Below are 15,520 nucleotides of genomic sequence, written 5' to 3' on the forward strand. Positions count from 1 at the left end.
ATCACACACCACACGGGACCAGAGGCGGACAGGGGAGCAGAGCCGGGAGCAGGAGGCGTCATCACACAGCACACGGGACCAGAGGCGGACAGGGGAGCAGAGCTGGGAGCAGGAGGCATCATCACACAGCACATGGGACCGGAGGCGGACAGGGGAGCAGAGCCGGGAGCAGGAGGCGTCATCACACAGCACACGGGACCAGAGGCGGACAGGGGAGCAGAGCTGGGAGCAGGAGGCATCATCACACAGCACACGGGACCGGAGGCGGACAGGGGAGCAGAGCTGGGAGCAGGAGGCATCATCACACAGCACACGGGACCGGAGGCGGACAGGGGAGCAGAGCTGGGAGCAGGAGGCATCATCACACACCACACGGGACCGGAGGCGGACAGGGGAGTAGAGCAGGGAGCAGGAGGCATCATCACACAGCATACGGGACCGGAGGCGGACAGGGGAGCAGAGCTGGGAGCAGGAGGCATCATCACACACCACACAGGACCGGAGGCGGACAGGGGAGCAGAGCTGGGAGCAGGAGGCATCATCACACAGCTCATGGGACTTGCGGCAGACAGGGGAGCAAAGCCAGGAGTAGGAGGCATTATCAGCATCATCACACAGGAAGTGGGGAGCAAGAGGTATGTTCCAGGGGAAATGATAAAATTCCTTTTCATCATTTCCCTGAAAGGGGTAAGGGATTTGATCAAATCCCTGACTTTCTTCAGGGAAATGATGGAAGGGCTTGGCCATTTCATCATTTCCTGGGATTTGATCAAATCCCTTAGTGATCTGATCAAATCCCTGATTCTATCATTTCACTGCAACATTTATATACTTAGGAGTGGATAGTTTGAGTTTTTCTTGGGGGAATAATTTTTCAGTAGGTAGTCATGAGTTCCATGCCCTTTTCTTGCACACCGGCTATGCACTTAAAGAGTCACCATTATTTACTCAATGTAAAACAAAGCAAATATGAACCAATAATAAAACTGAAGATAACTTAGGATCCTTATACTTTGCCCAATGTGGGGCCGTTCAAGGATGCAAGCAGTGCCTTCAGAAGGCATGATTAATCATGCAGCTGGGATGCACAAACAATCACTGTATCTTGGTGGCTGATTGCTGACACTTTTAAACCGGTCAATTATTGGCCGAAGGAACGTATCTAGCAATGCTTCTTGCCAATAAACGGCCATGTAGAAGGAGTATTACATGTTAGCATAGATCTGAATGTTATCATACATTTGAATATCTTAAAGCTTACCGTTATAGATTGGGTAGCACTGAGTGAAGGAACCCCTCTATCCACTACTTTAACTGTGACTTCATACTGACCCTTGAGTGCCCTGTCCAAATTACTTGCAACCCTGTAGGTTGAAAAAGAACATGATGAACTTAAGACATTTCTTGCAAGCAAAAGAAAGTATTCTCCTGAACATTTGGTTGAACACAACAGACCTGACAGAACCTTTATATATGCCATCTTCAGAAATAGTGGTAACACTGAAGATGTTTCCGAGTGACTCACTTCCGCCACTAGCATAATTGAATTGCACTCTGTCAATTGAAAAGCTTAATACAGCATTATCTCCAGTGTCTTTATCTTGAGCCTAAAAAGAAAACAATATAGATGTAACAAATCTTAATGTGTTTAAAATCTTAAATCCAGTATAAACATTAAAAAGGAGTAAATATAGTAAGAAGGGAGTAAATTAAATAAAAAAGTGTTACTTTCCTCATAAATTTCCACTGCTTCCGCACCACCGCTCCAGTCCTCCCTACTGGTCTTTATTTAGTTGGCTGGATCGATAACCTGCACATGTGCCCATATACTGTAAGTGCTTCAGGCAGTCACTGACCTCAGTGGTGGACAAGAAGAGAGTGTTGAGGCCAGTGCTTGGCTGCAGCCTGTAGCTATACAGGCACATTATTATTGCAGGCAAGACAACATAGGCTAGCAGAGAAGACTGGGAGTGGAAGTGAAGTGGCAGGGAATTTGTCAGGTAAGTAATATTTCTTTTGTTACATTCTGCTATTTCCTCTATTTAGTCTGTCTATTTAGAACTTTAGTTATGCTGGATTTACACATGGCAGTTTCTTGGAAAAAAATTTGTGCCAAAACTGAAGAAACAAGCAGTTCAAGTCCCCCTTTATATTTTCCATCCCATTTAAATCCTCTTCTGGCTTTGGCACAAAAATTGTAGTGGCAGTTTTCATTAAAAAAGAAAAAGCCATGTGCAGTCAACATCACTAGCGCTAGACCGGGCCACGCGATTATCGAGTCGTGTAATAGGTTGATCTATTGAAGCAGTTTGGGGCAACCATTATATACTGGACAGCTATACAATAGTTTTGAACATATCATGCCCAATGAAACATAGTATAAAAGGTATACTACTTACCGCCACAGAAGCCACTTCAGTATTAATAACAGCAGTTTCAGGTATAACCACTGTGGAATTAAGAGTATGGTCAGTATGCTTTATAATAACATGGTTTTTAAGGTTGGAAAGTATACATACCTAGTTATTATTCTTTATTTTTAAAACACCCTTGATTCCAGATAGGGGTTAATATAAAGAATGTACACAATACAGAATGTAACATAAAATCAAGAAAAAGGCATAAATAAAGTAAATGACTGGTACACAGGGAGAGAGGACAATTGCTTACAATCTACAAGGTGAGGGGAGGGCTTATAGGATGAGAGGGAGGCACAGTCAACGTAATTAAAGTATATATTCTTCAATCCTTTCAACTATGTTTTTTAGCTCTTAACGAACACTGATTTTTTTGTTAATTAAAATTAAAGGTGATTTCAATAAATGTTGTAGGACTTATTTGGGGGGAAATGGTCAAAAACAGAAAGGAAAAAATACTATTTTTTTTTGCCAACTCTAACTTTTCCATAAATATAATTTACCCTCAAAATGAATCCTATAATTTTGAAAACTCATGTACATTCTAGGCTATGTTCACACACCATAATACAGCGGCCATAGTTAGTACTGTATTTAGCAGCAATCTACGGACGCTGTATTACATGTTCCTGTGGCCAACACTGCCATATCAGCCGACAGCTATACTTTACATTGTGTGCACAGCTATTTTCTACAGCTGCTGTTAGCTGAACTGCGGCCATAGAAAATATATATATATATATATAACTAGAGAAAGTAACAGTTGGTATACACCTTTAAGCTCACATACCAAATGCATCTTTGATTTCAAGAAATTCTGGAACATTATCATTTATGTCTTGTATCACCACTCTCAGGCTCGCTAAACAAGAAAAACAAAGATTAGTATTTAAACAGTAAAGTAATATATTGCTATATCACAGCAAAAATGAAAACTCCTCAAAAGAAATTCCTATACACAATGATAACTATAGATAAAACGTATAGAATAATACAATTATAATAATTTAAAAACATGAGATATAAATATGTGATATATTAAAAGTTAAGCAAATATATATTAGAAATGTCAAAATTAACAAGCTAAATTAATGAGTTTTAGGTGGATGTTAAACCACGACAGCAAACTGACAACATCTATAATGATAAGTAGGTGCACCATTCTGGCTGTATCTGTTTCCAATAAGTGTTAGCTTGTCCTCCACACGTAAAAGCATCACCATAAGATCACACACTTCAAAATCAACTTCTTCAGTATGATTTACAAAGAGCTGTCCGTTGGGTGCAAGCCATAGCCAGTCATAGCATATACTGCCCACATCTTTTCCATTTTTTAAGCAGCTCATTGCAAGTGTCTGGAATTCCAGTTCATGTATAGTATCAGGATCAGATGCACTCAATGTTGCAATTTGTTCTGGTCCACCGGTTCTGTTTTCAAAAATATAGAGATCTACCAGAGAAGAGGAGTTTATTTCTGGTGGCTCATCATTAAGATCAAGCACTTGTACTATGACAGTAGCACTGGCAGTGTTACTGACTCCCTGAATGCCATTGTCCTCAGCACTTATTATCAAGGTGTATAATTGCTGAATTTCATAATTCAACTCCAAATTAGGGTCACTCAGAGTCAGGAGCCCAAGGTATTGACCCAGAGCTTCTTTCTGTCCACGTACAATAAAGTTCCCAGATCCACCTTGGGAAATGCTAAAACTGATACGATTGTTTAATTCAGTCTGATCGTCATCACTGGCTTTCACATTCCCTACATATGCCCCTAAAAGAAAAATACATTTTAATGAACAAATGAACAAACTGTTACCATATTCCATTTAAGACTCTCGTCCTATTACAAAAACAGATTTTAAAAAGTTGAGACAGGGATGTACTCCAATAATAAAACCTTATGGGGGATTTGTATGTATACAGTCCTTTTATGGTAGAATATTACTACTGAGCCGTAGACGCTTTATGTGCTCTCATATGATGCTCCTTGTAGTAATGTTTTACAAAGTTATTTAAAGTAGAGCCCAATAGAAGTCTATGGAGGCCCTATTATGGTTCCATACAACTCTTTAGCTTATTTAGCCATGTTAATGAGTCTTATTAGTGTACATTAAAAAAAAAAATTATAGTATGGCCTTACAGCATTCATTATATTCTATTATATATATATTGAAATGGATGGCTAGACATATGTAGAAGGCTATGTTCACACACATTTATTGATGCGAAAATAAAGAGTGTGATCATAATTAATGGCTGTAATTATCAAAATATGGAAGTATTTTGGCCTTAAAAAAATAAGCCTGAACACAGCTTTAATAAGTGTATTTATATTATATAATATGTATATATATATATATATAAATTACTATGTACTGAGAAGAAAAGAACATTTTTCTTACCTGGTGTGCTTTCATTTACAAAAAAAGTGTATTCTGTTTGATTGAAATTTGGACCATTGTCATTTAAATCCTAAAAAATAATGAAGTGGTCACAATATATTACAATGAGTAATCCATAATTTATAAGACATACAAAGTCTGCCTGGAAAGTAACCACCCATTATAAAAATAATGAGAGCGCTTTGCGCAATTTGGCAGGCGAGGGTGGAATGGATTCACACTTGTGAGCAATGATTACTTCCATGTATTAACCAGTGGGGGCATTGTACACTGTTGTGAGAGCATACAGTGGGGAAAATAAATATTTGACACACTGCCGATTTTGCACGTTTTCCCTCCTACAAAGAATGGAGTGGTCTGTGTAGCGTTTTAGTGAAGGTGCAGGCCACCTAAAATAAGTCCACTGTGATAATGATCTGCTGGATCAGAACACTTTATTTCACGCTTCCACAATGGCTTCCTGTCTAGCATCTCCTCACCCTATTTCAGCTCCTTCGCCCTTAAGGCATCACTGTTGCTGGGCAGAATAAACAGTGAACAGTTAACAGCACTGAGAATACTTTTAACAACATCACAGTCTGTCATTTTATCATAGGTACACTTAAACTGTGAGAGACAGAACCTATTAAAAAAAAACTTCCAGAAAATCTGATTGATTCTAAAATTATTATTTTGCATTCTATTGCATAAAATACGTTTTTGACACAACATAAAAACAAAACACAATATTTGTAACAGAAACCTTTTCAGAGGTCAGATGTTTCCTGTAGTTCTTATTGCACACACTGCAGCAGAAATTTTGTCCCCTCCTCCATATAGATCTTCTCCTGATATTTCAGGTTTTGGGGTGTCACTGGGCAACATTGAGTTTTAGCTCCCTGCAAAGATTTTTTTATTGGGTTCAGGTTTGGAGACTGATTAGTGCAACTAGTGACTAGTAAATAGTGCATCACAGGACAATAAAATGTTTTTTTAATGGAGCCACTCCTTAGTTGCCCTGGCTGTGTGTTTCGGGTCATGGTCATGAAGACCCAGCCACCACCCATTTTCAATACTTCATCCTCCCTTCAAAACGGAGCAGTCGTCCCACCCCCTTCCCAGAAATGCAATCCCAAAGTATGAGGTTTCCACTCTCACGCTTCATGGTTGGTACTGTGTTCTTGGGGTTGTACTCATGCTTCTTCTTCCTTCATACACAGCAAGTGTAGTTGATACCAAAAGGTCTATTTTGGTCTCATCTGACCACATGACCTTCTATCATGTCTCCTCTTGATCATCCATATGGTCATTGGCATACTTCAAACAGGCCTGGACATGTGCTGGTGTGAGCTAGGGGTCCTTGCATGCCCTGCAGGATTTTAATCCATGACAGCATGGTGTATTACTTGCTGAAATGTTTGAGACTCTGGTCCCAGCTCTTTTCAAGTCATTGATCAGATCCTCCTGTGTGGTCCTGGACTGATCCCTTACCTTTTTTAGAACCATCCTTACCCAACAAGGCGACATCTTGCATGGAGCTTTGGACTGAGGAAGAGTGAAAGTCATCTTGTTTTTATTTAATTTTCTAATAAATGTGCCAACAGTTGTTGCCACCAAGCTGCTTGCCCTGTAGCTCATCCCAGCCTTGTGCTGGTATATAATTTTGTCCCTGGTCTCTTTAGACAGCTCTTTGGTCCTGGCCATTGTGGAGAGATTGGAGTGTGGTTGTTTGCATGGACAGGTGTTTTTTTTACATAGGTGACAAGTTCAAACAGGTGCAATTTATACAGGGGCAGAGTAGGAGGAGTTTCTTAAAGAAGAACTGACAGGTCTATGAGAGCCTTGCTGGTTGGTAGGTGATCAAATACTTATTTCATGCAATAAGATGCACATAAATTATTTAAAAATCATACAGTGTGATTTTCTGGATTTTTAATATACATTCCGTCTCTCACAGTTAAAATATACCTACAATAAAAATTACAGACCTCTCCATTCTTTGTAGGTGGTAAAACTTAGAAAATCGGCAGTGTGTCAAATACTTATTTTCCCCACTGTATGAACAGTATGGCAAATGTATTCAAAATAATCTAGTAGTAGAGCAATAAATCTGCATTAGAGTTGTGTTAGCCTTTAACATTCCTCCACAGAAACTATTTGGATTATTCAGAAGACTTTTGGAGGTGATGCCAATAAAAATATGGAACAAATGTTTCAAAGATGGAAAAGAGTCTGTTGAAAATAATCCACATTCTGCTTGCAACAAGAAGAACACCTGAGAATGCTGAACATGGCTGAAGAGCTAGAAGATGGCCTGGGGATTCCGAAAAATAATGTGTCTGGGATAGAAGGGACACTAGAAGAACTATCTTCTTCAATAAATGTGTCAGATTCACCTGACCTCCGTTACTGCATTTTCCCCATCTCAATGTTCCTCTGACCTAGGGGACACCTCCTGGGTTTTCAGGGGAATGGATATGTAGAAACGTTGGGTCGCACCTCTGCACACTGTGGTGAGCATGCAGACAATCAAGAGGCAGAAGTGCCAAGGTCCCATCCCTCCTTAGCCTGTGTATTAAAGCCTCCAGTTTTTACTAGATAAGTGATCAAAACTATGGCAACTGCAGTTCAGTATTTAGAACAATACAGATGTTAAATAATGCACTTGGGGAAAAGGAATCCTCTATCCAAGTATCACATTGGCAGTTCTGTGTTGGCAAAGACTTCACAAGAGAAGGATTTAGGGGTAGTGATTTCTAGCATGCAACAAAATGAGTGACAAGTTAAGCAAGGCAGCAGGGAAAGCTCATCAAATGCTGCATGGCTGGATGCATAACGAGTAGAAAGATGAAGATTGTGATTCTGCTGTATAGAGCATTTGTGAGAGAACATTTGAAATACTGTGTTACTGAAATACCCCACTTCTGGAGACCTCACCTACAAAAAGGTATTCACAGAACTTCATTAAATTTAAATGTATATTTTTTTCTTTATACATCACTTTACATTAATGCCACCATCACTTGTGTTTAGATCACCAGAGCCGTCTAATCTCTTAAATTCCTGGTTCCCCGCTCTGATCTAGCACTGCAGCACAGCAGTATTGATACAGAGCAGTTCCTACCATTCGTCTGAACCAGAGCAGTTGGTCTGAACCCAAGTGTGCAGCATTTGATTAGCAATGGCTGAAGAAGTTGGATGCAGCCTTAAAGAGAACCAATAATGGACGGAAATCAAAAAAATGTTTTTTTCCCTATTTAGATGTAAATTATTATTTTATTAATATTTGTAAATATAATTCATTATTTTTATAGCTCCGTTTTTTAAATATTCACTTTTTACTTTCCTGTCTCGCGCCAGCTCTTTTAAAAAAAGCCGGCGTAAGACACGAAGCTCCCGTCATGCAGAGCGGCGAGGCCGGGCGCCACCATCTTAATGACTTCACTTGCGTTCCACCGCTGGAATGCAAGTGACGTCATCAAGATGGCGGCGCCCGGCCTTGCTGCAGCGGACAAGAGGATCGGGTAAAGTATAAGATACAGACTGCAAAGACAGTTTGTATCTTCATAAATAGACAAAATAAAGATACAGACTGCCTTTGCAGTCTGTATCTTAAACTTTACCTAATCCTCTTGTTCAGTGCAGCAAGGCCGGGCACCGCCATCTTGATTACATCACTTGCGTTCCAGCGGTGGAATGCATTACTGCACCGGAACAAGTGGATTAGGTAACGTATAATATACAGACTGCAAATGCAGTCTGTATCTTCATAAATAGACTTCATAAAGATACAGACTGCATTTGCAGTCTGTATCTTATACTTTATCTACTCCTTTATTCCAGTGCAGTAATGCCGGCCACTGCCATCTTGATGACGTCACTTGCGTTCCAGCGATGCGTTCCAGCGTGACGTCATCAAGATGGTGGCGCCCCGGCATTACTGCACTGAAGAAGAAGATTAGGTAAAGTATAGGATACAGACTGCAAAGGCAGTCTGTATCTTCAGGAATAGAATTAGGGAGAGATGACCTTTGATAATAGGGACAGTGAGTTTTAGGTGATAGGTTCTCTTTAAGGCTGCCTGGAAAACCTGGATACAGCCATAGGCTGGGTTCACACTACGTATGATTCCGGCCGTTCTGTGACCCGGCCATGTCACAGAACTGCCGGCGTCAGTGAAGATCATCCCGGCCAGTAAACTCTTATCTATGTGCGCCAGCATCCTATTTCACCATTGAACACAATGTAGAGTGCGGATGGAGCCGCATGCTCCATTGTGTGACCTGTCAGGCTTGTGCGGCCGCTATTCAATGAATAGCAGCCACACAAAACTGATATGTTAGTTTTTTGTCCGGCCGCTAGGGATCCTGACCGGAGCGTATACTATGTGTATAAGCTCCGGTCTGGATTCCTTCTGGCTTCAGTACAACGTAAGTTTTGTATTAATCACGGCTGTTGTTGCAAATTGGCAACAACAGCTGTGATTAATACAAAACTTACGTTGTGTGCACATAGCCTGAGGCTGTATCTTTGTTTTCCAGGACTCCCTAGGGCTGCATCCAACTTCTGCAACCACTGGTAATTAAATGCCGTTCACCAAGGTTCGGACAAACTGAACGTGCTTGAGATTCCCCCAGCTCTAATAATTGTAACATATAGTTAAACAAAATAGAACTACATTACCTCAACATTGATGGTTACAGTAACATTAGATGATAAAGTAGGAACTCCCAAATCATACAATTTCACAGTCAGTATAATACGTCCATTCTGTGATATATTAATGGCTTCTCGATCTAAAGGATGAAGGCTTGTGATGAGTCCTGTGGTGACATTAATGCTGAAATTTCCACTGTATTCACTTGGTAGGATCTCATACTCAATCACACTGTTATTGTTTCCTGGTTCATCATCATCCGTTGCCTAAGAAAAGCATAACTAATGTGTGAGAAGATACTGTAACTGGGTGTGTATATAGCAAAGTGACTCGGAAAGGAGTTCATCTGGTTTGTTACCTCAAGCTGGATCTTGACATCATCGGTGTTCTCATTTACAAATATATTATATACTCCTACTGCAGTTGGAGTACAGTCATTAATATCTATTAACTCAATTTCGAGAAGCGTGGTCCCAGTGGCATTCATTCCATCCTGTGCTCTTAAGGTTGCATAATAGAAAGGGGTTCGCTCTCGATCAAGAAGATCTCCATTCACCACTATAATATTCCCAGTAGATGGATTCACCTGAAACAAGCTCAGTCTGGAAAGATTACATGAAAACTGGAATTAGCTTTATGATTGTCCGTTGGTTTAGGATTTAGTATTAATCATAATAATCTACATTAGCCTTGATTCTTTCAGCAGTTATGGGGATTTACCAAAAGAAAACTTAAAGAGGTTCTTTAATTAAAACTTACTTGTCCCCAATACATAGGGGACAAGTAACATAGAATGAAGCCTATGGGACAGACAGATGTTCAAGCGGCCAGAGTTGTAAATGTACTACGTGAAGAAAACAGGCGTGTTTATATTTATACCATAGCTACAAAGCACCTAAGACATTTTCCAACATATAAAAATGTCAGTCTCACATGGCTTTGAATTCAACTCATAACAGTTTAATTGTTATGGTGAGTCCCTTTATGAGAATTCTTTTGCCCACTGTATTGTGCTGAATTGCTGTTGCACCACTCGTACTGTGCATCAATAGTAACAGAGATTCCTAAAGACCAGTCATATAAGGATCTGCTAAAAATTATGGTGGGCATTATCACAATTAACTAGTAGTACATTTGTTGCAGCCCTTGACCATGGTAGGGTTCATGTTCACCTATAGGCTATGTTCACACATAGTATTTCCGTCAGCCTTTTGGTCAGTCTCTTTTCAACCAGAACCAGGAATGGGTTAAAAACACAGAAAATGTGCAAACCTTTCCATTATAATTTTGCTCTGTTAATTCCACTCCTGGCTTTGGTTGAAAAAAATACTGACCAAAAGGAAAGTCTGCATCTGCTATTATGTATATTCTATGCATCACTATATTTTCCAGTCAAAATGATGGGTGCCATGAGAGTATTCAACAGTTTAAGTAAATTGCCACGGCACTGCTAGGCCTTATTGTGCTCAACACGCACCACTCCGCATAAAAAGCAACAAGGACTGTGCGTACAGCACAGTAAAGTGTGAACTTTAACACTACTCACAGCCTGAATAAAGGTGATGCAGGCAACAAAGATATGTTCTGAATGCTTTTATCTTTATTTATCCATCTGTGCCGCTAGCTCAGTAGGCTTTAGAAATTCTTCCATACCTCATCATACTTACATAGATTCTGGCAATAAAGAATAAGTAATCCTCCCATATTCTCCAGAGTCTGGGTCAGTTGCCTAAAACAATACAATCATATAGGTTATGGTATAAAACAGTATCATAGGGATTTACCATTTTGTGTTATAATTGTTTTTTTACAGTTTTCACTATAAGGCTATGTTCACACGGCGTAGGAGACCGGCCGTTCCGTGACCCGGCCGGGTCACAGAACAGCCGGTCTCTGCAAAGATCATCCCGGCCGGTACTTAAGTACCGGCCAGAAGATCTTTCCGGCTGCAGTGTTCTGATGCGGGCGCATCAGCGTGCGCATGTATCAGAACTCCCTATAACACACAATGAAGCAAGCGGACGGAGCCGCTCGCTTTATTGTGTGAACTGACATGGGTTTCTACGGCCGCACTGTCCTTGGTCAGGTGACCAGCATGTTGCAGTATGTGAATTAGAGCTCTCTCTTGTAAAATGCCATACAGCTGTGTGTCCATCACATGTACAAGACACACATTTTATCCAATGGAAGGAGTCCAGTTAAATAAAAGCAGAAATGATATTGTACTTTTTTTTATATAGTGCTTAAAGTCTCCCTGTCAGGACATATAGAAAAAATATAAAACCCCAGCAAATATATAGTTAATGCTGATTTAATCGATCAGTGCTGGATAAGTATACTGCACTGGTCTCTATGAGATATCAGTACAGTAATAATAAAAGTCCCCCAGGGGGACTAAAAGTTAAAGTGTGGTGTAAAAAATAAATAATATGATTCATGTGGGTCTGGAGGTGAAAAAATACAAGCACTATGTCCTTTTAAACACAAGGAAGAAAAAAATGAAAGTGTAAACATGAAAATTAGTCCAGAGGGAAAGGTGTTAAAGATTACATTCTCTAACATACGTATGTCATTTACAACAAACTTCATATTTGTCAGTGAAATTGTGGAAATACATGTAAAGTAAAACATCTCTTTAACGAACAAGGATTTATATTTAAAAAAAAATCTGTTTTAAATGTCACCATTAAATGGAAAAGTCGTTTTTAATTTGCTTACTGTAATAGTCGCAAGAATGGATCCATTAAGACAGTGCTCTTCAATTGCAAGTTTATATGTTGCATGAGTAAACTCTGGAGTGTGATCATTTATGTCTATAAGACTGATAGTCACAACAGCAAATGAACAACAGTCATCCACCAACCCTGTGTCATTGGCAACCACCTACGATGAACAATAAAAAAAATTACAGTGTTTATTAAGACCACAATCAACTTTCAGAGATTCAGATAAGGAGAATATGGAAAATGCCAATTTTGGACCTCTGCCGACTCACCACATGGATGGCAGCAGAATTAAAAGCTAGAGGGATTTACCTACTTTAACTGCCCATGTTCTTTAAATGTAGCCATCACCATGCATGTTGCAGATTAAATTGCCCTTTGTTCAGAAAAAAAAGTCATAGGCAACAAAAATAGGTTGTGTGGCCAGCTATATGCTTAAAGTGTACCTGTCGTTATAACTTTCAAAAATGAAATCAACAGCAGATGTGCAATAAAGCAAGCCTTCATTTTACATTCATCATTTTTTTTAGATATCATGGAAAACAGGGCACTTCCTGTGTTCCAACTCTTTTTTTTTAGAGTCTAAACACAGGAAGTCCTGTGTTTCCCAAGCCATCCATGCTCATAGTCATGTGATTGATGGACGCATTGAAGCATGACTCTCTGTACTGGCCAGGACTTCATGTGTTTAGTCTCTTTTTTTCAACCAGCATACGACTAAAAATCTGCCTTCAGGAGACTGGACCTGGATTTCTGGTAAGTACAGCTTTATTTTACAGCATAATGACAAACAATAATGAATGTAAATTGCAAACTTGCTTTATTTCACATATACTGTTGTTTTAGACTTTGAAAGTTATAACTTCAGGTACACTTAAGCATAGACAGACATATTTAATTGCTTTAACAAGCTTTTTTGCTGGATCAGTTGTTCCATTGTATATCTTTTACTGTAGAAATTGTAACATGTTTACAAAAATGGTGATAATCTGCATTGAAAAATCCAATATATCCCAGTGGTTAGAAAAGATTGTTAGGTCACAATAGATTATTAGCATTTTTGTTTGAAAACCTTTTTTATACGAGTATTATAATTGTTGTATTTGTATTGACTCCATGTTTTGACCCACCCAAACTGCTCTTGCAGTATCATAGATGTCTGGATCAGTGATCATCATACCTCAACCTCCATCTGGTGAACCTTTTCATAGTCTATAGCTATAGGGTCTTTGACTAGGATCTGAACCATTCCGGTATTTGTAATTTGTAACGGGCTGACTGTAAAATAATCAGCATCTGGCCCCCGCAGAGACAGGGTAAAAGCTCCATTCTGGTCCTGTAATAACATAGAGTAAAAGTCTTAACATTAAGAAAAGACATTAGATACAGTGATAAACATTTATAGATTTTAGAAATATCAGACAATCAATAGGGGTTATCCATTATTTTAAGAACATTTCCTGCAATCAGGTGTACTTGTGTACTAGGCAGTGCAAAGTAATAATTTCCTTTACTAAAAGAGAGGATGGATCTGAAGCTAGAAGGCCTTTATTAAGCCTCAGCTATAATACATTCGAAAAGTCTTCAGATTTTAATTTGCATTGTGCTAAAATAAAGATGAATCACGTCCTCCCCCCCCCATCAATCTACTCTAATCTAATTTTACATGGACATTTATTCAGACCCTTTGCTATGACACTTGCAGTTTAGCTGTAAAAGGCTTCCTATTTCTCTTGATCATCTCTAAAACAAATTGCTACACTAAAAAGTTCCTAAGAGCCTCCACAATTCTTACATGGAAGAAGTTTGCAACAACCCAGACTCTTCCTAAAGCTAGCCACTCCACCAACCTAAGTAATTGGGGGAGAAGATCTTGGTAAGAGAGGTGACCAAGAATCCAATGGCCACTCTGACTGGGCTCTAAAGATTCTGTGTTATTCAGATGGAACAAAATTCCAGAAGGTCAACCATCACTGCAGCACTCCACCAATCTGGGCTTTACAGTAGAAAAAAAGCCTCTTCTTAGTAAAAGACACATAAAACCTACCTGGAAAGCACCTAAAGTCTCAAACTGCATTAAACATGGTTGCCTGAGCTGATCCAACCAATATTGAACTTTTTGGCCTCAATTGTAAGCATCACGCCTGTTGAAAACCAGGCACTGCTCATCTCTAATGTTGATCGGACTTGCCAAACTGTTCGAATTCAGCAACACTTTCCGAATCTGAATGCTTGGCCTTTGACTTCAAGCATCTGGAGAAGTTATATGCTGCCCTAGGGAGTCCTGAAATAAATGATTACAGCCATAGGGAGTCAAATGCCGGGTTTGGAGAACATTGCCAAACCCGAATATTTCTGCATGTCTGCTCAACATTACTCATTACTTCCTCAATACCACCCATACAGTGAAGCATAGTAATGGCAGCATCATGATATTGGGAATTTTTCAGCAGCTGGGACATGCAGGCTGGCCAGGGTTTAGATAAAGCTAAAAGGAGCAAAGTACAGAAATATTCTCAAATCGTCACTGACATTTATAATATCTTTACACTTGTCATAATAAAAACCTGATCCAAAGCCCTTTGGACCTCAGCCTGGGCTAACAGGACAATGACCTTAAGCACATATTCAAGACAACACGGGAGTGCAGAGTTAACATATAATACACCCAGAGCCGCTTCTGCCATGAGGCGAAATGAGTTTATTGCTTAGGGCGGCAGCTTTGAAGAGCCACTGAAGGGCGGCAGGTTTTATAGAGTGGCCATAAATTATACTGTCTGATACACACCACAGGCTTCATTGACCCCATGACCTGCAAATGATAGCTGGACAAAGACACAGAATGCAAGGAAGTTAGGACTGGGAACACAGGTGTGGGCACAGGTTTCGGAGCAGGCAGCAGCATTAAAAACCTAGGATTGGCCCTGAATACACCCCTCCCGCATGCTCTTCCATCCTGCTCAGCCTGTTGAACGGTGATCCCATCCATAATATGGCCATGAAGCATATTGTGACCATGCTTTTCTCTTGGTGTCTTCTATTAAAATATACAAGCTCCGTGAAGGAAACTGAGGGAGGTGCAATCAGACTCCAAACTTGGAGGCCACAACACAAACCCTCCTGTGCATTTCTGCTTATTGCCTTCTCTGCGAAACACAAACAGGACAGTAGAAATGAACACCGGTGGCATGCTCAGTGGCAGCACCGACAGCCTACCTCTTCCTGACTGGAGTTGCTGACATGTATTATGGCAATGGGCAAAGTCATTGTCAAAGTAATTTATTTATGTGCAAATCAGAAAGGTAAAGGCTTTTCTCCTCCGTGATCAACAAAATCTGC

At 39.9% G+C, this 15,520-nt stretch overlaps 1 protein-coding gene across 1 annotated transcript in view; it reads right to left on the minus strand.

The window, feature by feature from the left end:
- CDHR2 (cadherin related family member 2) overlaps window positions 1-15,520 on the minus strand; it is an 80,817-nt gene that overhangs the window by 25,348 nt on the left and 39,949 nt on the right. Inside the window, exons 13-23 of the mRNA XM_069972752.1 lie at window positions 13,362-13,517; window positions 12,177-12,341; window positions 11,126-11,187; window positions 9,817-10,060; window positions 9,485-9,724; window positions 4,823-4,892; window positions 3,577-4,191; window positions 3,208-3,279; window positions 2,400-2,449; window positions 1,456-1,607; window positions 1,262-1,364 (exon numbers count right to left, since the gene is read on the minus strand). Coding sequence (XP_069828853.1) covers window positions 1,262-1,364; window positions 1,456-1,607; window positions 2,400-2,449; window positions 3,208-3,279; window positions 3,577-4,191; window positions 4,823-4,892; window positions 9,485-9,724; window positions 9,817-10,060; window positions 11,126-11,187; window positions 12,177-12,341; window positions 13,362-13,517 — 1,929 coding nt within the window. The remainder of the gene's footprint in view (window positions 1-1,261; window positions 1,365-1,455; window positions 1,608-2,399; window positions 2,450-3,207; window positions 3,280-3,576; window positions 4,192-4,822; window positions 4,893-9,484; window positions 9,725-9,816; window positions 10,061-11,125; window positions 11,188-12,176; window positions 12,342-13,361; window positions 13,518-15,520) is intronic.

Source organism: Dendropsophus ebraccatus, chromosome 1, assembly GCF_027789765.1.
Source record: "Dendropsophus ebraccatus isolate aDenEbr1 chromosome 1, aDenEbr1.pat, whole genome shotgun sequence".
In the NCBI taxonomy this organism is placed as follows: Eukaryota; Metazoa; Chordata; class Amphibia; order Anura; family Hylidae; genus Dendropsophus; species Dendropsophus ebraccatus.